Genomic DNA, 24,762 nt, shown 5'->3' with positions numbered 1-24,762 from the left:
TACTTTTGACCTCAGCTACTTTGGGCGTTGCTGGGATTTTGCTCCAACACAGTTTTGATATAAACTGGCTCAGAAAAAATACATGCCCTGGTGTGAGCTTTTGACCGCCGCTCTTTTGATTATTTTGTGAGAGTATTGCAAATCAATATTGTTCTTGCACACGAGTCCCTCTAAGCTTGGCAGTTATTTGCTGGTAGGACTGTGGTCATCAAATATACTGACATGACCTTCTGACCTCTGTGATTTTGTCCATTTTCACGCGGTATATTGTTAAAAAGGCGGTCTTATTTGATCCATTTTGTGTCTGATATTGTTGGAAATTAATATAAATCTTCCTTAAATAGAGCAGTAACCCCTCAAAATTAGCTACAAATAATATTGGATGGACTTCTGCAAAATAAATATATTAATTTGACCTAATAATGTTGCTTTAGTCTTTTTTTATGTTGAATATTGTTAAAAATCACTTGAGATTTTGCTCAAATCCCCGAAAGTATGACAGTAATAGGCTGCAAATAATAATCGTCTGCCTTATGGAAAAGAAATGACACGAATTACTCAAATGACTGGATGCTATGTGTTGAATATCATTGAAACTCAATAGACTAGGACTTCAGGAAGAGAAATATGCTCATATGACCTCACTTATTTTGGCCTTATTTTGTCAGCAACTATGGCGGTCATATGTCAATTGCCTAGCGACCCGTTTATAGTGTGTTTACATGTGATATGAACATCATCATTGTACACATTCTCTACAATCAGTGAAAAATGTATGAGTGTAATGCAAATTCACTCTGCTTATATGTGGTTGTGGCTGTTAGTGTGTACAAGTGTGCCTGAGATGGATGAGATGGAAATTGAGCAGATGCGCTTTCATGAAACGTCTGGCCTCCCGGCTGCATGCACCATCTGTTTGCAGCTGCTCATGCCTGTGTGTGTGTGTGTGTGAGTGTGTGAGACACATAGTGCACTTGTGTGTGTTATGGATCATGCACAGTTTATGATAAGAGTGTTGATGTATGAGAAGCATCCATTGTTGTGGCAGACTTGATCTCACTGGGTTTAAGACCAAAGAATCCACATTTTCCCCAAAATATCCATTTCATTGTTAAAAAACAACATAGTCCACCTCATACTGTAGTCAACAAACAAAAATGGATCTATTTTTTTCCTGGTGTAATCAAATGTTTGTGTGGCCACTTGTCGCTAGGCAGAATGCAATTACAAAAATGTCAAGTAATGCTCGCTGTTGTGTCCTTGGAGTATTTTGCTGAGAGTCAACAGTAGCAATCTGTTCAGTCTGTAAGGAAAAAAAATACTTTTTTCTTCACAGCGTCATGTGCTTGATCTGTTGAGGTGTTGCAAAATGACTTTGACGTTGCATAAAGTAATTAAATAAATGTGATATATTTTCTGCCTGATTCAACAGGCATGATGTTTAACATTAACAGGTTCATGATTTTGGAACAACTTTACTTCTTTTGGACGTTTATACAGCTAAACCTCAGTTTTCGAATGCTGTAGTTTTTGTGTGATTCAGTTTTTTATCAAATTTTGCCCTGGTTATTGTACAATATTGCACAAAACAAACTCTTGTATAGAGTTGCAACAGTTAACCAATGACTCAATGATTCATCGATTATCCAGTTATATGTTCACTATTTTGGCATTTGACTCATTATTTTTTTCACTGCAGACCTATTACCTTTGTGTTTTAGGCAAAACAAGATATTCACACACGTCAGCTGTGACTTTGGACTTTGACTTGGCTTTTTTCCTGATATGTTGCAGGCTAGACCACTACCTGTTTGTGTTTTGGTTCATATTGATTTGGTCCGTCTAAGGCCTAACCGATTTCTTGAATAATTGAAACAACAAGCTAACTCACCCGTTTTGTTTTAGGATTGGGTCTATGAAAACGAGATGAGACGAGATTTTCACTTTACTTGTAAGAAAAGTACAATGAAAAAATGTAAAAAATATTTTGCAATCTACTAATGTAATTTCTACTACATTATACTCTTCTGCACTCTGTGTGTATGCTACCGGCCCCGCCTCCACCCACCAAGACGAAGAGACTGTATGACTGACAGAAGGGCTCACTTTGTTCATGCCGTTGTTCTATGGAACAAACGCGCCAAGGTGCTGAACCCAATGCACAGAGTGAACTCTCTTCCTGTCTGTTTGGACGCGGGAGACGAGGAAAACAGACACGCATACACGCAGCAATATATTAAAGCCGGCAAAAGTATCGAGTTCATTTTCATTTAGCGTGTGATTATTATGTCTCCAGGCCTCCTGCCCACCAGACATTTTCTTTTCTGAACGAGAAGTCTTGTCACATTTTGATCTCGCGAGATCTTGTGACACCCCTATCGTCTAGAACAGATTCATTGCATTTACATATTTCCTATGGGGAAAATTGCTTCGGTTTTTGTTTCAAATGCTGAAACACTACAGTTTCTGTGTAAGCTCTTGAACGCAACTTTTTGGAAAACTGAGTCCTTGCGCTTATGCGAGTATGTCAGATTTATTCATATTACAAATGAGCTTTTTGTACTGAGCTTCTGTACTGTAAACTAAAAACGCAAAGAAACAAAGATCCGACTTTCCAACTGTGGATTGGCGTCAACTACTAAATAGTACACTGTATGGAGGCAGGCGGCAAAGCATTTAACCCATTTGTTGTGCTACAGCGCTCATGTGTAACAGAAGGGGGGAGTGGTGGGGCGTTGGTATCTGAGACCCAGACCAGCAACACAGATCAGATTGATTGAGTTACTACACATGCTACACTTGTGTCCTCGGCTATGGTCTCAGCAGTGGGCTACAAAGTGCTTTTTTGTTCCCACTATTGTGTGGAATAGTCTGAAAGCGACGGACTGCCGCGCCCCACCCAGCCCCCCCACCCCAGAGGGACGGAGGGAGTGAAAGCCCTGTCTGTTGAATTTCTCCTTTTGTCCAAGTGTAAAAACACAACAAATGTAAACAGGTTTTACTTGTGACATTTAGTCATGAGTTTAATTGATGTGCTGTTCTAGCAATGTCCAACCAACCAGAGCAAAATTCTGGTTTTGCTTTGGCTGGTTTGGTTCATTGTCAGGTCGCACCTGAAAGGGAAGGTCAAAACATTACACTTGTCAAAGGGGGGTAAACCTGTGTCAACAACGGTGTTTTGAGGCTCATTTTATTACCTTTAACCAGCTGTTCATACACGATGTAAGTTGGAGTTTCAGTTGAACGTGCCACACTTTGTTGACCTGCCTGTCAAACTCTCTCTTCTTACAATTTACAAACATAGCACGGGCTACATTTTATTGCGTTTTTGTAAATGTTTCTTCCAGTCATGGCCAATGGCCATGCCTGACTGGATTATAACCAGATCAGCCTAATTTATCCAGCCTTGGCCACAACATTGGTATCTTTGGCCAAAAACATTGGCATCTTTGGCATGCCAATATTTTTGGCCATGACAGTATTTTTACACTCATGCTACTACAAGCCGGCTTCTCAATTTTAGTTAATTTCAACTGGAATGGTTGATGCGTTAGCTAATTGGCTTTGTCGGTTCGTGAGCTAGCCAAACATAAATATAGTTCACTTTTGATAAAAAAAAATAACACCACAAGCAAAAGTAGGCTGTTGTTTTAAGAGAAGCGTTTTAATATTATTCGTTTTTCCAGACAACTTATCGTAAGTTCCGGACTTGGGATATTTACACAGAAAGACACACACTCAACCTCGCAAACCTACTTACACTCGGTGTTCCCATCGTTACTCATTAGCGCCAATGAGTGAGACGTGAGACCCTTTTTTACATCAGAGTCAACAGCTGCTGTGGTCCAAGCAGTCCAAGCAGAACCTGTTTTAATTCTACACTTGATCAAACTTATATAAGATTTGTCAGATCAACACATAATCGCTGCATAACACTTCAAAACATGTGATATTAGCTTTTATTGTGGAAATGCACTACTTTCTCTTTTGGCACGCTAAGCATCATGGAAGCTGTAGTTCTTTTAGCTATACATTAGCCGCATCATCGGTTAAGCTGTAGGACTCAAAGCGCATGGAAAAAAGTACAGGCTTATAGTGTCCTCATCATTTATCTCAATATGGTAAAACAAATGCGCTGTTTGTCATAAAACAGAATCTGTAGTAATTTCCCTGCCCATCAACTAATGGCAAACACAGAATTTTTCTAAACGGACTGCCGTAACATTCGATGCTAATTCATTGTCACCTTGCGTTTCAACAATGATATGTCTGGCCAAACATTAATGGAAAAACTACACAAAATACCTTATTGTTTGATTTATTGGTGTCAAACAGGCATTCAAGATAAACCACTCCACAAATTCTAACATGTTTACGTCAGGCAGTCGGCCGTCATTGTTTAAAGTTGTCACGTTGGTGCACACAATACTCCTAGCAACATGAGGCTAATGTACACTGCATTTCGTAATATGCTTAAAAGTATACAGGTTATCTATCAGGTCAGTCTAATGTCCTCTAATTTGCTGTAGGTAATCGACTTTTATGCCCTTTTTGAGCTAAAGCATTGTGAATTTTTTCGGTTTTATGTCATGGCAGTGCAGATGCAAATATTGGTGCCAGACCCAGAAAAACATTGGAAAACAAACAACACAACAAGAGATGTTTTTATGTAAATTTAGCCAAAACCTGCCATCGTGGAGAAGAAAAACAACCCTCTTTCCTCAGCTTTCACACGCCACAAAATTACAACGTGCGAATTCTTAACGTTTTTTTGCACACTTGAAATAAACACAACGGTCGGGCGAGAATGCGCCTGCAGAGCGCTAACCTATTGTCTTTCTGTCTGACTGGGTTGACTTGGCCACGCATTCTCCTCACTTTGATGCTGATTACTAGGTTAGAGCTACACTAACTGCTGTCTGGTCCTTTGGCTAACCTCGGTGGACCAAGCGGCCCAGTTGTGTTGTTGATCCTGTGTGTGTGTGTTTGTGGTGCACCCTTGTTCATGCTTGTCCGTGTTTGTTCGCTACACAGTGAAAGTATGTAAGTGTATTTAGTCCCGTTGTCGCTGACAGGGATCTGTGTGTGTGTGTGTGTGTGTGTGTGTGTGTGTGTGTGTGTGTGTGTGTGTGTGTGTGTGTGTGTGTGTGTGTGTGTCCCTCCCTCCATGCTAGGGCGAGGTCAGAGGGGCTGTTGTTGTGGTTCAGGGCAGGTGAGGGGTCATGGCGGCCACATGGACTAAAAAGTAAAGCAGATTTAGCCGCCTTATTCACCCATCTTGTAAGCGTTCCATAGCTTTGCCGGAATGGCCAATGAAAAACCCATATAAGAGCTTATTCATCAGTAAGGAATGTGACACTTTTAGGAACATCCAAAAGACAAGCTTTTTTTAATGGCAGCAAATAAGATATTTTTAAGAGCCTCTTGCCTTCTGTCATTCACTCACAAACATGCTTTTTCCTTGTGCTGCATACTTGTGTCAGGTGTGCTCTGTTTTTCCAGTCAGAGGAGAGAGGAATTTGGGCCAGGGTCCAAGCTGACTATCGTCAGTACATTACTCGATCCCGGGACAAGAAGCAACACATCCACTCCATTTGTTCTCCTCCTCCTTTTACTCCACTCTCCTCCCCCTATGATCACTGGAGCGTTCTTGCAATGCTTGTTCTCCTACTTGCATCCATTTTCCTCATACTCTTTCTTTGCCCATAACTTGTCTGGAGAAGAGCAATCAAGTTCGGAACTGGAAGCCAATACTAACTCACTTGACGTGAGCTTAAGTCAAATTACCCAGTGATTCACATTCCGACACTCAATTACAATCACGATGGTTATCGATTCAATTTTGAACAAAGTTCAATAGCTTGATATTATGAGACAATCTGCTTTTCAGTGGAACTCATTAGGCTGGAGATCTCCACCAAGGCACAATAATCCAAACCCGTTTGGCAGAAAAATCTTCACCATTCCACTCCAGTCCTGTAGATCGAGCTTTTTTTTCACCACAGCTCCATCTACTGGATTTGGTGGGTCACTGCCCCACTTGACCCCAATTCAAGTGGACCGCAACAGCAAAGATTAAAAAAAAGAATTACAACAACTTACTTTTGTTTTGTTTGCTTTATCTACAGTATTACCCGTGTGTTTAAAATACTTTCTTGGAGACCAGGAAACATCATGGATGTTTTGTTTTTATTTCACCCGTCCTCACACAAATGCTGAGCCACCAAGGCCACCCAATGTTACCGATTGCAGATTGTACGGATTACATTCCTGTGGGAAACATTGTACCACATAATAATACATAATAATGTCATACTTTGTGATGTTTGCATGGAACTCTGGACTTGTTCTTAACGAGTTCAGTCGCAAATTGCACGAATAGCTGATCATTATATTCCATAATCCGCTATTCTCTATGTCGTGCTACAACCGAAACAAGGTGGACTTGTTGTGCTTAAAAAGTACATTAACGGATCAGTTTGTCATTTATCATTTGGTGAGTTTTTTTTTTAATTCGAAAAACTAAAACAAATACTTTTCTTAAAAAAAAAAAAAAAAGAGGGAAGGGAAGAATTAAAAAGTTAATGTTTGATTTTTTTTTAGATTAAAAAGAAAATAAATTGTGTGTTAAATGTATAATCTGCCATAGTAAGTGGAGTAAGTGGTAATTCAAATTTAATCTTATTTTTTAACACATACAATAAATAATAATATATAAGTAATAAAGCTGTTAAATACATTTTATAAATGTAGAAAACTGACACAATATTTAAAATTCTGTTAAATTTGTAGGGGTAAATGCTTAATATTTTCATTGCTATGGTTATTAAAACACATCAGACCCCTACAATATACTATACTGTACTGTACTAAATCCAACAAAATTCTTGTGACAAGAAGACAAGGTACCTTTCCTCCCAAGAGATACGTTCAAATTGTTTTCCACTGTCTTGTAAACCCTAAAACCACAATTTGTGTGTGCATGTCAGCTTTCCCCCTCATGATATTACAGCAGCTAATGATTGTTTACATACTCAAGCCTCTCACAGTAATAGTTGACATTGTGTGTGTTTTTGTGGGAGAACATCACCTTTGTGATGTTGCACATGCTTACAACGTACATTACAAAGTCTGGCACTGTGTGTTGGCCAGAATGTGCGGCATAGGGGTGATAAAAAGAAGAGGAAAGGCCTCCCACACAGGCAGAAATGAGTCTTAGAAGCTCCATTCGCTCCTCAAAGCCAGCTGCCGACTTCAGATGGATGCCTCAGTCGGCTGTTTGATGTCCATTGATGTGAAGCCTCAAATCTCGGCCTTTCGTCTCCCAAATTTTGCCCGACACTGGGCCTCGCGGGGCTGCTGGGGGGAGTGCAGCTGCCACAAATGGAGGATCAAACTGTACCGCTACTGTGCCAGTCATTCAAGCAACCTTACTGAAAGTCCTTTTTTTCTATCCCCAGCACCTGTCCATCTTCCTCATCCTCATCCGGACATCTTGTGGGAATGGGCCAGCACCTGGCCAGGGTGCATCTCTCCACCCGGTGGTACGGCCGGCATCGTGCGAGAGTGAGGTGGGCAGTGGCCAGGTCTTAAAAGGCCAGGCCCCCTCTGACCCCTGTCTTCTTTGTGGGCTTTCTCCCACGTTGACTTTTGACCCTTTCACCCTTGTCGTGCCCGGCTGCCAGCGATGCCCTTCCGGCTGAAGCTGCGGCGCACGCGGCGCTACAACGTCCTAAGCAAGAACTACTTTGTGACGCGCATTCGCCTGCTGGACAGCAACGTGATTGAATGCACTCTGTCAGTGGAGAGCACGGGGCAGGAATGCCTGGAGGCTGTGGCCCAGCGACTGGAACTCCGGGAGGTGAGACAGTTTTATTCCGCTTATTCCATTACTAGAAGACTGTCGCTTCATTTGCTGTTATTGAAATCAATGAGCATTAAAGCTTTAAAGGGCATAATGTCAAAATACATGTTTCCCTACAGAGTCATTGGGGATTGGGGATGCGAATCAATGTTTATTGGATTGTATTGATACACGATGCCGGTGCATTGATACTTTGGAGGCCAATACAAGCATTGTTAGCATGAGCTAAAGTGGAAACTCTAAAATTACCGGGGATTCATGTTCCAACACTCACCTACGATCACAATTGATTTGAAAGCACAGGTTTAAGAGCTTGGTATTCAAGACAAACTACCTTAGAATGTAACTCAGTAGATTGAAGGCCTCCATCGAGACTGAAAAACTCTAAACAAGTCCGTCAGACTCATTTGACCGGACAATTCTGACATTCAGGGAGGTACCATTCCACTCCAGTCCTGTAGATGGCGGTGCAAGCTGCTGCCGCATGCGGCATACCCCCTTCTTTCACCACAGCTCCATTTGCTGGATTTGGTGGGTCACTGCCCCATTTGACCCCAATTCAAGTGATTAGTGACGGCAAAGTTTTTATTTTTGAAATTTAAAACAAGACTGAGCTTCTTTCTTTCTTAGCCCTTGCGCCATCCCTAATAATACAATACATATCCAAATATTGATCTTTTATCCCCTTCCACAGTGTATCACTACAACATCTGTGTAATTTTCCTTAGCCAATTGCCATGCAGCAGCATTTTAAAAGGAAAAACACAAGAAAATTATATTACAGTAGTACATTGCTATTATAAACATATGCTACATTTCATTTGTGTTCATGGTTTATTTGTAAGGAGGATTAAACAACATGTAACCAATGCAACAGAGGTGTGAACTCCAGTCAAGTGACTTGGAGAATTTTGATGACTTTGGACTCAACCTGACAATATCATCAGGGACTCGCAACTCGATTGTAATACCATTTTTTGTAATTGTAAAGGCCAAGTGTCTCAGTCCTTTTGGTCACAAAGTATGGATTATCATTCACAGATATTTTTTTTACACTGTGTTATTATTTATGATATTATTATTTAGTATACTGTCAATGTATTTTTAGAATTTAATTGTTTGGCTTTAATACAAATATTTAAATAAAATAATATTAATAACACACAATTCTTCTTAAATTCTGTATTTTTATACATAATTTTTTTGCTAGTAAAAATGGGACACTACCCTTACACTACCACCCTTTCTCATTCAATAGCATGAGCAAGTGTGTCCAAATTTATGACCGTTACTGTATAGCTACTATAGATTATAATACTGCATTGCAAGGGCGGTCTACATGGTTAGTCAAAGTGTGTGCGTGTGCTTTCATGTACAAATCAGAGGAACGATGTATGTGTGTGCAAGGTCGGGGGCTAACAAAGTGACAGAAGAGGGTGGTGTGATGTTGGCTACTCACACAGTGTTGTGGTATTTGCCAGGTGTCAGCCACGTTATAAATGAGGTGTTGAGATTCCTCAGCTCGGCCCCGTTTGTTGTGTTGCTCTTTATGTTTGTTTACGTGAGGCTCTGGCCGCACTTGCGTGTGAAGGGGATTTTTTGCGTGGATCGTGTGTCCTTGCAGCTGCAGCGACTTCTTTTTTTAATGTGCTGTAGTCCCACCGCACGCACAAAACAGGTGTGTAGCCGCCCCTAGAAAGCGTTGACACACGCAAAATAAATGTTGCTCTTGCATGCTTATTCACGTGAAAAGGATCGTGAAGTCATGCTGCAGGTTATTTAATGATCTAACCCAACGCCCAGCTTTGCTTGAGGGGGAAATGCCAGCGTTAATTATGGTTTACAGAAGACCATTTTAAGTCAAAAGTGTGCCGTTTATTTACAACTGCTTTGTTTTGGAACAACTGAAAACAGGTCCCTTAAGTCAACGTTTTTGATAGTGTCAGAGTTACCATTTAGAAATGATGAAAATTATGACGTTTTGATGAAATGACAAATATGCCCGGAGATGTTAAGTGATCAGTCTGGGCATGCCCAAGTGCATCACAATCAAAACAACAATGGTGGAACGTATCGCTGTAGTACAGTGTACATTTGTGTGCACAGTTGAACCTCAGTTTTCGTTATTAATTTGTTCCAAAAGGTTAGATAAAAACGGAAATGTATGAAAAACGTTATCTTAATGTTATATTCATGTAGAACTGACACCGCTGGTGTCGAAGTTTGATCAGATTCAGTTTCCCCCCCTTAAATGCAATTCTTGAACATATTTGTGTGATGCTCCATTCTCCTCCAGCTTCTTGTGATCCAATCTTTTCTGACACTTCTGTATCTCTGTCCTGGCTGTAGACGCACTACTTCGGCCTGTGGTTCCAAGGCAAGACCCAGACTCCGGCACAGCGCTGGGTGGAGTTAGAGAAGCCTCTCAAGAAGCAATTAGACAAGTTTGGCAATGAGCCGCTGCTGTTCTTCGGCGTGATGTTTTACGTGCCCAGCGTGTCCCGCTTGGAGCAGGAGGCCACAAGGTAAACACCCGACCAAGACTGTCTGTTGTTCTCAAAGCTTTTCACTTTGCATATTCTCCCTGGGGGGGATTGATTTATTGTGATTAAACAGCCGTATTGGAGGCAATCCAGTATTTTTCTCCCAGCTGATATCCGGTCCTCTCACGAGCTCTGTAGTTTGCGTTGTAGCTTGGAAACTTGGAAAAGTAAGTGCGATTGTTACACCCTGTGCTGTATTATACTCCACCGTCTCCTTTTTGCTGCAGTGGTCTGTTGGCTTGCTGCCCTCAGTCTCCTTTTGGATATTGGATTTTGCTGTTTGTTAACATGTCACCTTACCGCTGATGCTTTTTTTTGTTGATTTCTGACGTGGAAAACCACACGCCCCGTACTGACGAGACTAGAGCTGAGCAGTGGGAAACGCTGCAAAAAATTCTGCATATACAAAGCTAAAATTGCTCAGTTTTGATGGGTATTTCAATTTTTTTTTAATTTGTGGTTCGCTAAATAACCAAGCAATAAAACACAACAAAGAGAGTTGCTCAAAATGTAGCATTATTGTCTCAGTAAAGGCAGATGTTGCATTGGGTAATTACATTGTGAGGGTTTTTTTTCCTGGATGTTTCCAAAATCCTTCCATTGAAAACAGTGCGGCGGTAGATGCAAACCATCCCACAATATTGCATTTGTGTGTTGAATCCGCTCGTACATAATGCCACTGTCTTCGCGTCATTGACAGCTTGTGCTAACAGATGTGAAAGGCGGGTGCGTCCAGGGGTCAGCGTGGAGTGAACGCTCATTTTTGATCGCTTGTACTCGCACACGCAGCACTAACACCCAGCTGGTGAATATGTGGCTTCTTGGCTGGCTGGATGTGCAAAACGGTCGACTGCAGGTCACAGCTTTAGACGGTTGAATTTAAATTGTGTGTGCTTCTTTACTGTAGTGTCACTATTTTTTGTACTGATAGTTGATGTGAATGGATGACTGACCAGCCTGACTTTGTTAGAGAGTCTGCAGAGGCCAGGATTTGCTCTGTTAAAGGGATGGTATTCCAGGAATCCCCTGCGGGCTTTTATGGTGTGTATGTGTGTGTGTGTGTGTGTGTGGATATGGGGGTTGAAAGGGCCTGAAAGGCAATTTAGGGAACAATCGCATTCTCTTTTTCCTCTTTGTCTCTCTATTACCATGCCTGTACATAGTGTCAGAAGCAGATTTTTATTCTAGACCCGTATTTGAGTTCTTTCACTCCATCCCTTCATCCTTCCCACTTTTTTTTTTTTTTTCCTTGTGTGAGTCAGGAATGTTGGCACAGCCGTCCAGCGTAGGAGGCGGACCACACATTCCTCCCAGCAGAAGTGCAAGGGGGGGTTAAAAAGCACCGGGGGGAGGTGGGGGGGGGGGGGGGGGGTGTCTGGTTTACACAACACACACATGCACACACGCTGGCTTCACCTCACACACCTCGCACACTCTCACAAGAATCCACGGAGAAGCCAGCTGCAGGGCTGTCAGAGGGCTTAGTCACAATGCGCCGCATTGTTGGTTGTACGCTCTCCTCGGGGCAAACTTTTGGGAAAGCCCCGCCCCCTTTGTCACAGAACGTTGCAGGCAAACGTCACCGTCAGTACCACAGTAAATTCGAGGGTTATGTGCCGATGAGACAATTTGAAAAGTTTTTGTACTGTAAGTGAATGTAATATGCAGGCCGGGCCTGTAGTCAGCAGTGTAAATAAAGTGTCAAACAATTGTGTCATTTATACGACAGTATAAAATATAAACAACAAGGGTGAAACCCACTGCTCGAGCAGTAGTATGAGTAGTAGTAGTAGTAGTAGTAGTACATACACACCAATGAAGATTATTAGATTATTAAAGACTGTTTTGGGAAAAAAAGCAGTTGGTGCTCATGATTGTATTTTTTTCTTTACAAGGGGACATCGCCAGCTACTGGCCTGGCATGCATATTACAACTTTTTTAGTTACTTGCTCAAGTCTGGTTTCAACAATGTGTCAAAAACAAAGAAGGAAACAGTGTCAAGTTGTACCGTAAGACGCTTGCGTAGTCATAGTATGTTCATTCCCCGCAGGGGGGTGGAATTTTTGGTTCAAGTATGCCTTTGGTCGGCTTTTTATGTTTCTGTAAACAAGTTAGTTTCCAATAAACACTACTTTTTCATGCACTAAATTAGTCGGATTCATTTTTACGTGTGTATGTGAAGTCCCTGTTAACAAGCATTATTTGTCATTTATTTTTAGCGTTGTCGTGTAAATAGGCCCCTTCCCTTTTACATGCTACAATAGCTAATTTTAACCGTATTATCCAAGCGTGATAACTCGGTTCTGAAGAAACACGATTTGTAATGATTTCCGACTAATGTCAGGCATGGCTTAGTTGGACTAACCCAGTAATGTATAGCTATGAGTGTTGTGGTCTTTTTAATTGACTCAACTTTAACTTTAAAGCTTTCTTCATTACATTGTGGTGAATAAAAATACATTTACAGTATAATGACATATGATGTATAGATGTATAATGGTATAATGAGAATTTTTTAAACCAAAGCATCATTATTCCAAGTTTTGGAACAACAGCGTTATATTATTAATAATCATATATCAACGGATAAATAAAGTACAAATACAATACAATACAATACCAATAACACACCAATCATTGTAGTATCTTTTTACATTACTAGCACTTTCCTTTGAGTATGGAAATAAACACAACTTTCCTTTTAACATAGCTGTGCTTTGTTCTTTGAAGTTATTGTATTGGGTTCACATCGAGGTGATGTGACAAGGGGTGATTTTGGGGAATATCAGAGGAGCAGCAGAAGACGTGCAGGGACAGAGAATGTAAATGTTTGGCAGCGAGACTTGTCTTTTGGTTTATACCACATTATTTATGTGGTTATAACTCGCTGCCCGCCTGCTTGAACTTAAATATAATTATGTCTGGGCTCACCACACACAAAACTATGTTTATGCTTTTATTGTATACACAGAGTGAGTAGCTCGGTTTTGGGGATATTGTTTTCTTGATTTACCGCTGACAAATCTTGTGTGTGTCAAAAGGCATTTACAAACAGCTCTAGCTTAAGATGTTCTGCATTTGTTTGCCTTTCATACTAGCGTAACACCTTACGACTATCCTGATTTCCACAAACCGAAGAAGAGAGCAAACTCAATCATTCAACACTCAAACCCCACAGAAGACGGCTAACAACTTTTACTTTCCTTCAATTGTTACGCAGTGGGCAGCCATGTTGAAATGTGCGTAATGGCCAACATTTCTGAACATGAAAGCATGTTGCTGTGAACACGAAAGACAGTGTCACAAAGGAGATTACTGAGAAAGTGATCCGTTTAATAAGGTGGTCCCGACTTTGAAGTTGTGACTGATGTGTAACATAATGCCTGATCTCTCTTTTTTTCCCGTCGATCCATTCATCTGTTGCTTCTTCTCTCGATGCAGCTGTGAAAACTTCCCAGTGTGTGTTTTAGTGGATCTAAGTTAAATATTCAGAACGATCCAATTGTAATGAAACAATAATTCAATAAAGGCACGGCCCGTAAAAACACCAATGCATATATGAATGCAGGGATGCTCAGCCCAGGTATGGTATCAATCTAGTCCTTATGATTTTTCTCATTAAACATTACTAAACTGTGATGTTGATAAAGTGTGAAAGCGTAACACACTGTCTTGGGTGCAACCCCATGCTCACACGCATTGTGATTTGATGTGTGGATTGTGTAGATGGATCATCTCCTATTTAAAAGCTGGCCCAAAGTGGTCCAGAGGGACATACTTAGGAATCTAAACAAATCTCTGTTGATGAGCGCGAAAGTGGCCGACCTCAACAGCCCCCAAGGCTAACTGCAAGCAACATCCTTGAATTTTTGTTCAGCTAGTTATCACACACAGCTGCACTCTGTAGTCCCCCATGCTGATTCAACATATTTCAATTGAGATCCTCCTCGCCTCCCACACGAGTCGTCTGCTCTCATCATGGGGCCGCAGGGGTTCCCAGGGTCAAACTGCATGGGGTAGGGAGGTTGTGGTCGTGCAGCTGGCACATTCACGTTGAAGCATGCATGCACATATGTTTGCAGGCTTGTTGTGTAAAGTCTCCTTGGACATCTGGCAGCATGTCTTGCGCGGGGTTTGAACATACTTTGGGTGTATATAAAGGGCTCTTTGTGCCTGTGAGGGCTGCCTGGAGTGCCAAAAGAGCTCTCTGCCACGGTGGAAGTCACAAGTGACTCCACATTAGGGAAAGTTTACCTCATATATACTGCATATGTAGCTTATTCAACTCCCGTTACTCCCATGGTGATGTCATTCTCTCGTGGAGGGTGTGTGCCAAAACAGATCTTGGAAACTCAGCCAGTGTTCACTCCAAATATTCTATCACAAATCGTAGATTCATGGATTAATGCCAGATAGAGGCTTTCTGTTAATGAGGCTGACCCATAGACCCTTGCAACATTTATCAAGCTTTAGTTGTAAGCGCCTTTCACACTGCTGGCAAAAGACAGCCTTTTCTTTTCTCACCGTTCAATTGTCCCACATTGGAGGTAGCAACAGTAGTAAGGTAGTATTTGCAAGTTTAACATCCGAGTCTTACTTTCAGTCCTCTTGTGTTGTATTGAAAGCAACTGTCACCATCCGACAAGTGACACAAGTAACTGTGTGCAGAGACAACAGTTGAGTTTGCTGATGTTGTTTTGGCGTGGTCTCGTCAGTAGTCTGTGTAGATTTTGCAATAAACAGAATGTTGATCAACCGCCTCCTTGTCATTCTTACAATGTCCGGGTAGATGTTACATTATCATCTCTATCCTTGATGATAGTCGCGACAGTAGTGTAACTGCGCGTGAGCCACACACAGTATATTCTTCCGCTATAACTGGTTCTAGAGCGAGTCTCGTATTGACGGACCTAAATTACCTTTTTGGATTAATTTACGGGAGCGTGTATGTACTGTACAATACATGCTGACTTGTGTGAGAAATTTCAAGTCAGTCATATTGAGAAGTTTGGCAAACTTCACTGCTTAAAAAGGAAGAGCACACACTGTGAGGATGCATGTGTGCATTCCTGCATACAGTGTTTCAGGGGGAGTAGCTGTCAAAAAAAGGAGAAGGGAAAGTAAAATGCAGAAGTGTCATGTTGAGGCAATAGGCTGCAGCCATATGCTTCTCGTCTGCAGAGGTCACAAGTCGCTACACCCAATAGCTGGGTGTAGTTTCAGGGGTCAGAAGCCAGAAAGGTTAGTAGCAACCACTGTGCTATAAGATTAGATGTTTTTGTGGCCATGCTGTGTAGTTTGGACACCCCCAGGACCTTTTTGACTGTGCTGTTTCTGGCACACTTTCCCCAACTTTCAGTAATTTCGACTGTTTCCTGTCCGCCTCTATGTTGCACAAAACCCTCGGGAAAACACGAAGCGTGTGTGCAAACAACAATCCGCAATAGTTTTGATGGTTTTGTGTCCCGCTAGGCTCCTCCTCCTCCTCTCTCCCTCAACCGCATGAGGCTCCACCTCCTTCGCTTCAGCCACGGCGGTGCGGCCTGGCTAATTAGAGGGTTGCCACGGGAACGGAATGGCATCCTAGCCAATGGGTGTAATGACAGGGTGTAGGGAGGAGGAGGGCGGGGTCAGATTATAGGCTCGGCAGTACACTGTAGAGAAGCTAAAAAAAGGAAAAGCAGAAGTGAAGAGGGGGCGGTGGGTGAGAAAAAAAATGCAAGGAGGTTAAGAACGTTGGAGCCACAAATTCATGTGGTCCTACAGTGAGACTTGAATATGTACGTTGGTGACCATCGCTTCTGTACAAAGCCTTCACACTGGAAAGACTACGCCAGAGGTTGCCATGGCAACAAACAGGAAACAGCATGCAAGTTTTTGATGGAGTCGCCCTAACTGTTTCTCCCTCCTTCCTCCTGCCTGTGTGGCCACGCCGTTCTTCCAAAGACCCGCTCAGTCCAGGGCTAAAAGTGGACAAAAAGGCGCTGGAGAGAAACCTTTTTGGAATTGAACCACATTGTGTGAAAGCTCCGGTGGCCTCAGCAATCCGAGCAGTGTCATGTTATATTGTATCAGCTTACTGCCAGGCACAGCCACCGCAGCCCCAAACCACAAGGCATCCTGGTTTTTCCCAAACATTGGCACAGGAAATTGTAGCGTTCTTCTCCTTCTTGTGTTACGCCACCTCACAGACATCTGTCCAAGCATCACATTGCTACGTGTTAAACATAGCAGAATATTTGTCATAAATCTTGAGTGCAAAAATGAGTCACTTCTGTGATTCACTCATTCCTCAGCGGAATTCTACAAAAGGCCTCTATGGCAACTTTTTTGTCTTGATGTGTACTTTGTGTAGCACAAGCCCCTAGGTTAAAAAAAAAAGTTTTTTCATCCTGCGCCTTTTCATGTGGCATCACAGAATTTGTTCTTCATGTTGCAGCTACTTAGAAAAAGCATGCTTAAAGCTCGCAAACTGCTTTCAAGTTCAGTTTTTGTCAGCTAGTTTGTTTGATGAAAGCGCTGTAGTCTGATTACAATTACAGAGTACATGTCTCCACACTTATTCTTTGAACTAAATGTTAAGGACAACAAGTCTGTGTGTTAATTGTAGCGTACCACTTTTGTACAAAAAAATACCAATAACAAGTTGGATAGATAGTATTCAAATAGCCGGTTCTGCTAAGACCTGGACTCACTTTCGTGGCAGTTCATCAAGTAGCTATATTATTGTGGATGCAGTGAGAAGTACCATTCTTTCAAGTAGCCTCACAGATTTCCTTCATCTGCGTGCTCGTTCGAGCTGCACGATTCAGCAAAACATCTGAATCACAGTTTTCTTGCTTTGAATTGAGATTGTGATTCTCTGGGATGATTTTTTTTCCACACACAAACTAATGCTGATGGCCACGGAAAAGTGAGGAGAAAGTGTCTGCAGTGCAGCGCGAGTTCTTGTCTAAAATGTCATTTGTGCGTGATGAAGTAAACTTTAAAAAAAACATTGATATTTACAAATTACATTGCATATTAGTGTCTGATTTTTTTCCACGATTGTTTTGTGCAGCCCTAGTGCTCGCGCACATGATCGTCGAAGGAAAATAACACTAGATGTGTCTAGATAGCATTGAGAAACATATGTCGCTGCAGTGGTCCATTTACCTGCTGCCCCCAGTCTCCTCTTGGATAAAATGAGTCTACAAGTCACATACTGAAAAGGAAATACTGGACTCTTTTACCTCCATTGCTGTTGTTTGTTAGACCCAAATATATATCCAAACTCTAACCTTACCTACTCCTTGCTGTTTTCCAGGTATCAGTATTACCTTCAGGTGAAGAAGGAACTGTTGGATGGACGTCTCCACTGCACGGTGGAGCAGGGCATCAGACTAGCTGGCCTAGCAGTGCAAGGTAAGACTGTGTGATGGGTGACATACAAGAACGGCTCATGCGAATAATCTACCCAAGGGAGACAGACGGCACAAGAGAGCACAACCTCACCCTTTCTCGGGTCGTCTTGACTTCACTACCTAATATGGCAGCATACCACAGGGAGAGCCTAGTCCACTTGAGTTCCTATGGTATCAGTTTTAACACACATACACACACTCCTGGTTGATGTCTGTGTCTCCGGGGGAATGTAAACAGACAGTTTGCTTATCACCAGCTTCAAGGTTAGTCTTGGCCTCCACCAGGAAGACCGTTATCAGGCTGAGGAGGTGAGGATCCGCTTACTATGCACGGAGCAAAACACTACTTACAGCACCTAGTTGGCACGACCTTCTAAGTGGGAGTACTACGGCTATGTTGTTCACATTTATTTCTACATTCATTTAGAATCACTTACAGTACAAGAAGAAGTGAATCATAAGAGTGGGGGTTTTGTGGCTGTTGATTAAGTCTGAGTCACTTCTTTACTCTATAACGTGGCTTGCAGTTGGAATTTTGGAATATAATGGAGTGGGGTAACTTAATATACGTACAGTATCATGCAAAAGTCACCACTAGCTTTTTTTATGTATTCAGTTACAGGATTACAATAAAAGCACAAAGTCATTTCTACAAAACTTGGCACATGGCACAAGAAATAACCTATTACATTTTGGTGAGAATCAAGTAAATGAGACCAGAGCATCTATGGATTCATGATGACACTGTCTTGGTTGTACCAGGAAGTAGCCTGCTCGCTAACAAACACATAGATAAACGAGCACAAATGCACACATTTTTCAGTGTTGTTAACAGTCCGTCCTTGGCAGATGTCTGCACTTTATTCAGTCTAGGGACGCGTACCCAAACTACCATATCATATAATGGCGCCGGTGCTGACATAAACAGTAGTAACCGGACCAAAAATGCCTAATTTAGGTGCTAAATGAATGCAGACTCGGCCACATACAACAGGTGCTTGAGGGTGATATTGTGCAAATAATGTCTCTGTCGCTCTGTACACCAGTAACACAACACTTCCTCATTTTCCACCAATCATGGCCACGGCGAGGTGTATTCACAAACACCGGAATTCTGAACATCAACATTACAACACAAGCAAGTTGTTACACTAACATGCAACCTTGCATGTAGGCTTGACTATCAAACACTGTTGTAACGGTAGTCTAACATCAATGATCAATTTCTGCTCAGATTTTGGGGAATGTAAGCCCAAAAACAGAGAAATGTATGCAGTGAAAGTCGCTGTAAAAATGTTTTTGCACATTCCCTGTGTCCTGTATTGTATCTGTATCTGCTGGTTTTGTTGTGGTAATTATGACAGTTTGTTGTGGCTTTGTTGCATTATTAGTTATAATTTTTACTATTAAAATTAAACGAAAAGGTATATTATTGAAGTATTTAAATTCAATTCTTACTGAAATTGAAATGATTGAAACTGAAATTGTTGCTCAGTATATTGTATGTACTGTAAAGGACACATGAAAGTATTATTGAAATGCTGATGCAGCAAAATTAGGGAAAAACACAATTTGTCAGTGCCAAAACTTTTGCCCACGTCTGTTTGTTGTCATTAAGGAATCACTAATAGGCATAAAAACTTTAATAAGCGTACATCACTTGTTTTTCCAGCTGACTTTGGGGATTTCACTCAGTTTATGTCTCAGGACTTCCTCAGGGAGTATGTGCTCTTTCCAGTGGTGAGTAGTCCTTAAATCATGTTGATAACGTCAATACTTCTCTTTATTACAGAGAGCTACAATTGCGCTCTTGTTTTTAAACCCTAGAACTGGCCTAATGGAGACGAAGTGCTGGAGGAGTGGACTCAAAAGGTTGCAGAAGAGCACAAGAGCCACTGGTACTATAATTACATTTTCATGCAATTTTTGACTGAGTATGAGGGGGTTTTTCACCATTTTTTTCATGCATCTTTGCAGCCGAATGCAAGCAGCTGAGGCTGAGCTCTTGTACATTAAGGAGGTGGAGAAACTGGATGGCTTCGGCCAGGAGAGCTTCCCTGCTAAGGTGGATACTAAACCTCAAAATATCCACCACACTTCAGTAGCATTTCTTCTGATCTGTTCGTTCATCTGCAGGACAACTACACCAACGATATTTTCATCGGCATGTCTTTCATTGGAGTGTTTGTCAAACACCGAAATGGGAGGTCCATCATGCTCCACAGGCAAGTCCTACTTTAGCCAGCATGGCCTCGCATGTGCCACGACAACAGGCATACATTTGTGGGAAAATGTGTGTTTGCCGCAGGTGGAAGGACATCGGCACCATAGCGCACAACAAGTCTGCCATCACAGTGGAGATAATGAGCAGGGATGACACTATCATTTTTCACACGGTGAGTGTTATGTCTTTGCTAGTATGAGCATGTGCATCCCGGACACATCCATTTCGGTGCAGCTGCAAAATCTAACGAGTGCTTCTTCCCTCAGGCTTTTAAATCGGCAAAATTACACCCTTACATTCCTTCAAAATTGCACATATTTTACCTTTCTTCTGCCATAACATTTGATATATTTAATATATTTTTTAAATACTTTCTTGTCGAAGCCATCCACGACGCATTGTACTATGCACAACCGGGTATGTGATCAATAAAGTTAGATTAACACAATAAAATAAGGTTGCCGAAAAAAGTAACAGCTCTCAGTGTGATGCGGTGTTCTTCTACACCATCGCAAACTACAACCACAATAATAACCATATTGGGAAATCAATATCAAAACTGAGCATTATTATCTTTATATGCAGTTGGCAGTTCAGAGGGATGTTCTCAGATGAGAGTACTCTTAGTACTGTAGTGTTATGGCTGGTGCTGGCACACATGAGAACATGATGGGGGGGAAATCCACTATTACAGCACGTGCTATGTGGATGTTACACGTCAGTGTTTTTGTTTTGTTTTTAGGAGGATATGGAAATGGCCAAGTACATTGCTCGTCTTTTCACGGCCAGACACAAGTTCTACAAACAGAACAAGATTTGTGCAGAGTAAGAGAGCATTTAATACAACATCTTCTGCTTCCTTGTTATCTAATTTATTCCAATACGTGTCTTTTCAGGCCAACTCATTCCCCTGCACCAATCAGGAGGCGACCCACCTGGACTCACCGCCTCTCTCTGGTACTCTCAGCTTGTCAAAACCATCCCAAAATTGAATCAAGCTCTTTTTTGTCTGCCTTGTGTAAAGCTAGATGCCAGAAGGGTTTTGTAAAGCGTACAGAAAAGGCTGCGGTTAGAGTCTTGACCCCGCTCTCCCACTCATTGCCGCTCTTTAATTGGGCCACTGAGTCTCGGGTTTGACATGTGGTGTGGTGTGGGTGTTGTTGTAAAGTTTGCCTGGCCGTACTTGCTGTGATTTCCGGTGTGACAATGAAGGCAGTGATTTGTGTGTCTCCATCGCTGCTGGCCAGACAATGGCTGGAACTAAACATGGCACAATGGTCCCTCGCTCTAGTGGAATATTCTTATGTCTGTTGTTGACTACTCCAGAGCCCATAAATATGTCCAAATAGGGCTCAAAAGCTAAACAGCTAATCCAAATGCAACATGCTGGAAATTACATTTTATTATTTAAAGAAGGCGATAATTGGAAAGGTGCCGTTTTTTCAGAAATTTGAGAACTATATACAGTATAACATACATCCACAGTATACAAGATATAACTATAAACCTACACACAACATGGTGATTCATTCAGTGTATTGCACAACACTACAGCCCCAGAGCCAATGTTGTAATAGCAGGGAGTGAGCAAACTGTTCAGCCAGCATTAATAACGAACAACAGAACGGCAAGTCTAGCCCGCATGAGTTTCACACCGACACCCGAGCAGCGCAGCCAACTTTTTTAAACCACTCATAGGATGATGCAGTACAGTTCTGCGTACTACAACTGCAATAATAAACATATTGTTAAATTACAACTTTTTTTAAAATGCGACTCTTTTATTGTATCGCATTAGCTTGTGCAAGTGCTTATAATGTTCAGCGCACATACATAAATTGTAGGATTCCCTGTGTGATACCTGGGGGTTGCCTACAAACAAATTGTTTCATCCTTGTGTTTCTGTGTGTTTCTTATTTTAGCCACGGCCGCAGTCCTGTAACTTCCAGACAATGCATTCCCAGTATGGAGAACATTATCAAGACACACAGAGTTCTCAAGGTAAAAAAACACACACATTTAACGCCTGCCACTAGCCTTAGAGTTCAGCGTCCTTTATAATAATTACAAAATTGTGGGGATTGAGTGTCACAGCTAATAAGCCAGCAGTTTTGGGTTACTTGTTGATTCATCAGCTAAAGGACCTCAACCATGTCAGTTGTGTATTCCTGTCTTTCCTAAATAGACAGTATCTTCCATGACGACCCCTACTACAAATCCCAGACCAGCCTGGACCACTGCCAGGTGGACTTCCCCTTCCGTAACGGCACCTTGCCCAATGGAAGCATGTACAGCAGCCCCAGTTTGAGCTCCCTCAACCATTCCCAGACGTTCATCCCGCCCTCACCAATGTCCTCCAACCTCAGCATCCCGGGCAGCGAGCTCATGCGCCCCGACTACATCCCCAGCCACCGCCACAGCGCCATCATTGCTCCGTCCTACCGGCCCACGCCCGAGTACGATGCCGTGATGCGGCAGAAGCGGCGCATGCTCCCCGCTCACCACGACCTCCACAGCCAGTCGCTGCGTAGTCTGAACATTAGCAATGCCTGCGCTTATCGCCAGCCTGAGGCGTTGGTGTATAGCCAACCAGAAATGAGGGAGAGGGGGCCTTATCATGGCCTGGGACCCAGTCCTGGACCTTACACACAGGTAAGGAAAGCATCTAGACGTGTCGGTAGGTAGGTGGGTAGGTCGTAGGACATGTCAGTAGGTTGTTCAGACAGACAGGTAGGTAGACAGGTACAGTCTGTACCGTACATAGGTAGTTTGGTAGACAAACAGACCGGCAGGGAGGGAGACCAATAGGTAGATAAGCATGGTAAGTAGGTAGATAGACAGGTACAGTATGTAGGATGTGAATTTCCTCAAGACAACTCATAATGTGGTTCTTTGGTGTGTATGTTCTCCACATGCCTGTATGCACTCCCTACGATGTTTAAATGCAACATTTGTATTGATTCTATGTAAATTTTATGCCAAGTATTTTTTTCAAAATGTCTATTGCCGTCAATATTTCCCTATTCAATATTTACAATCATTTCCTGCTTTCCAGATCAGCTACAGTAAGCCAGTGTCTCATGGCCCCCATCAGGGCGGACCAGCCAGCAGTCAGGGGCCCTGTCATTCACCATGCATCAACGGAGGCGGAGGCAGCAGCACTGGCGGCGGCGGCAGTGGTGGCGGCGGTGTGGGAAGCTCAATATCTCACACAGTTAGTACGCCTGAGCTTGCTAATACCAAACAGCAAGGGACTAATCCTGGGAACTACGCCGCGACCTCTCACATTATGAGAAATCACATATCACGACCTCCCCCGCCGTATCCTTCCACCCCTTTCCGACCTGCCACCAGCACGCCAGACCTGGCGAGCCACCGCCTTCGCTGCATCGGAGGAAGCAGTCCAGAGCTGGTCACCCGCATGGTGCAGCTGTCGGTGAAGACCTTCCAGCCGGACAGCTCAGCGGTGGTGCACCAGTCCTTGCAGGAGGTCAGTGAGCCGCTCACCACTGCCGCAAAGCACCGCTCCACGTTGGACAAGAGGCACAGCATGGAGGTGATTAGCAGCATGAGAGCAGGAGGTGGCACGGAGGGCATGGTGATGAAGGGCATGAACACTCCCCTTCATCGGAGGAATACTCTCCGAGAGCATGTGATGCCCCCTCAGCCCATGCCGCAAGCTCAGCCCCAACCCCCTCAGCCACAAACTCAACCGCAGCCTCACCCACCTCCTCCTCAACCTAAAGACTTGCCCATACCTATTCCTCCCCAGAAGGAACCAGCAGTGGCACCACCTGCTCCCGTTACCTATCAGCATCAAAAAACACTTTCAAACGCCACCATGCTCATCCACAGCAGTGACAGTGAGGAGGAGGAGGAGGAGGAAGAGGAGGAGGGGCCTGAGCTTGATGTTCAAATCCCAGGTCTGAATGAGGACATCAGCATCAGTGCCCAGTTGCAGGCCGCCTTGGCAAAACTGCCCAACAAACCCCCTCCTGAGTATCCCGGTCCTCCAAGACCTCCCAGCAATGTTTCCATTCACACGCACAATCACAATCACACTCACCACCACAACCACAACCACAACCAAGCAGCACACAGCAGCCAGGGACCCATGGACCCATGCCAAACCCAGGGCCACATTCCTGGGGATGGCGATCCTGAAAGTGGTGGTAGTGGAACTCTGACACGAGGAGACCAGGGTGGGGTAAATGGAAATGTTTTAGGTCCCTCGATTTCGGAACCCGATCTGACCAGTGTGAAGGAGAGGGTGAGGAAGGAGCCGGTCAAGGAGAGACCCGTGTCGGAGATGTTCTCTTTGGAAGACAGCATTGTGGAGAGGGAAATAGCACAGAGGGTAAGACTTTAAGCCAATTCATCTGAAAAATGTCATTTCTCATTTTATTTGTGCCGTAAATGTGTACAAAAACAATCTATAGAGAAATAATCTGTTCCAGGGTCAAACTGTCACCCTTGTAAAACCTTTAGCGCATATGCAGGCCATTTTAACTTTATTAACACGTTGTCACACATCCACATTATTTAACACCAAACGTACTCTTTATCGCACGGTTTGCTAAACTTTTTCACCTCAAGAGACAAAGATTAAGGAAAAGTATATTACATATTTGAAGCCTGCGAAGGGCCGGCGACCAGTCCAGGGTGTAGTCCTCCTCTAGCATACCCCCGCCACCCTAATGAGGATAAGCAGCATAGAAAAAGGATGG

The 24,762-nt window shown here is 42.9% G+C and overlaps 1 protein-coding gene across 2 annotated transcripts in view; it reads left to right on the top strand.

The window, feature by feature from the left end:
* Nucleotides 1–24,762, top strand: part of LOC129172143 (tyrosine-protein phosphatase non-receptor type 14-like) — a 55,605-nt gene that overhangs the window by 22,432 nt on the left and 8,411 nt on the right. Inside the window, exons 2-15 of one of the 2 annotated variants that reach the window (XM_054761589.1) lie at nucleotides 7,461–7,571; nucleotides 7,686–7,861; nucleotides 10,214–10,389; nucleotides 17,715–17,812; nucleotides 19,484–19,551; nucleotides 19,639–19,709; nucleotides 19,789–19,876; nucleotides 19,948–20,036; nucleotides 20,120–20,207; nucleotides 20,778–20,860; nucleotides 20,932–20,992; nucleotides 21,958–22,036; nucleotides 22,221–22,687; nucleotides 23,091–24,392. In XM_054761589.1, the coding sequence (XP_054617564.1) occupies nucleotides 7,688–7,861; nucleotides 10,214–10,389; nucleotides 17,715–17,812; nucleotides 19,484–19,551; nucleotides 19,639–19,709; nucleotides 19,789–19,876; nucleotides 19,948–20,036; nucleotides 20,120–20,207; nucleotides 20,778–20,860; nucleotides 20,932–20,992; nucleotides 21,958–22,036; nucleotides 22,221–22,687; nucleotides 23,091–24,392 (2,844 nt within the window). In that variant the 5' untranslated portion in view covers nucleotides 7,461–7,571; nucleotides 7,686–7,687. Of the gene's footprint in view, nucleotides 1–7,460; nucleotides 7,862–10,213; nucleotides 10,390–17,714; nucleotides 17,813–19,483; nucleotides 19,552–19,638; nucleotides 19,710–19,788; nucleotides 19,877–19,947; nucleotides 20,037–20,119; nucleotides 20,208–20,777; nucleotides 20,861–20,931; nucleotides 20,993–21,957; nucleotides 22,037–22,220; nucleotides 22,688–23,090; nucleotides 24,393–24,762 lie in introns of both variants that reach the window. The other variant, XM_054761590.1, reaches the window with a different exon arrangement.

Source organism: Dunckerocampus dactyliophorus, chromosome 19, assembly GCF_027744805.1.
Source record: "Dunckerocampus dactyliophorus isolate RoL2022-P2 chromosome 19, RoL_Ddac_1.1, whole genome shotgun sequence".
Lineage (NCBI taxonomy): Eukaryota > Metazoa > Chordata > Actinopteri > Syngnathiformes > Syngnathidae > Dunckerocampus > Dunckerocampus dactyliophorus.
This window is presented reverse-complemented; position numbering and strand designations above follow the sequence as displayed.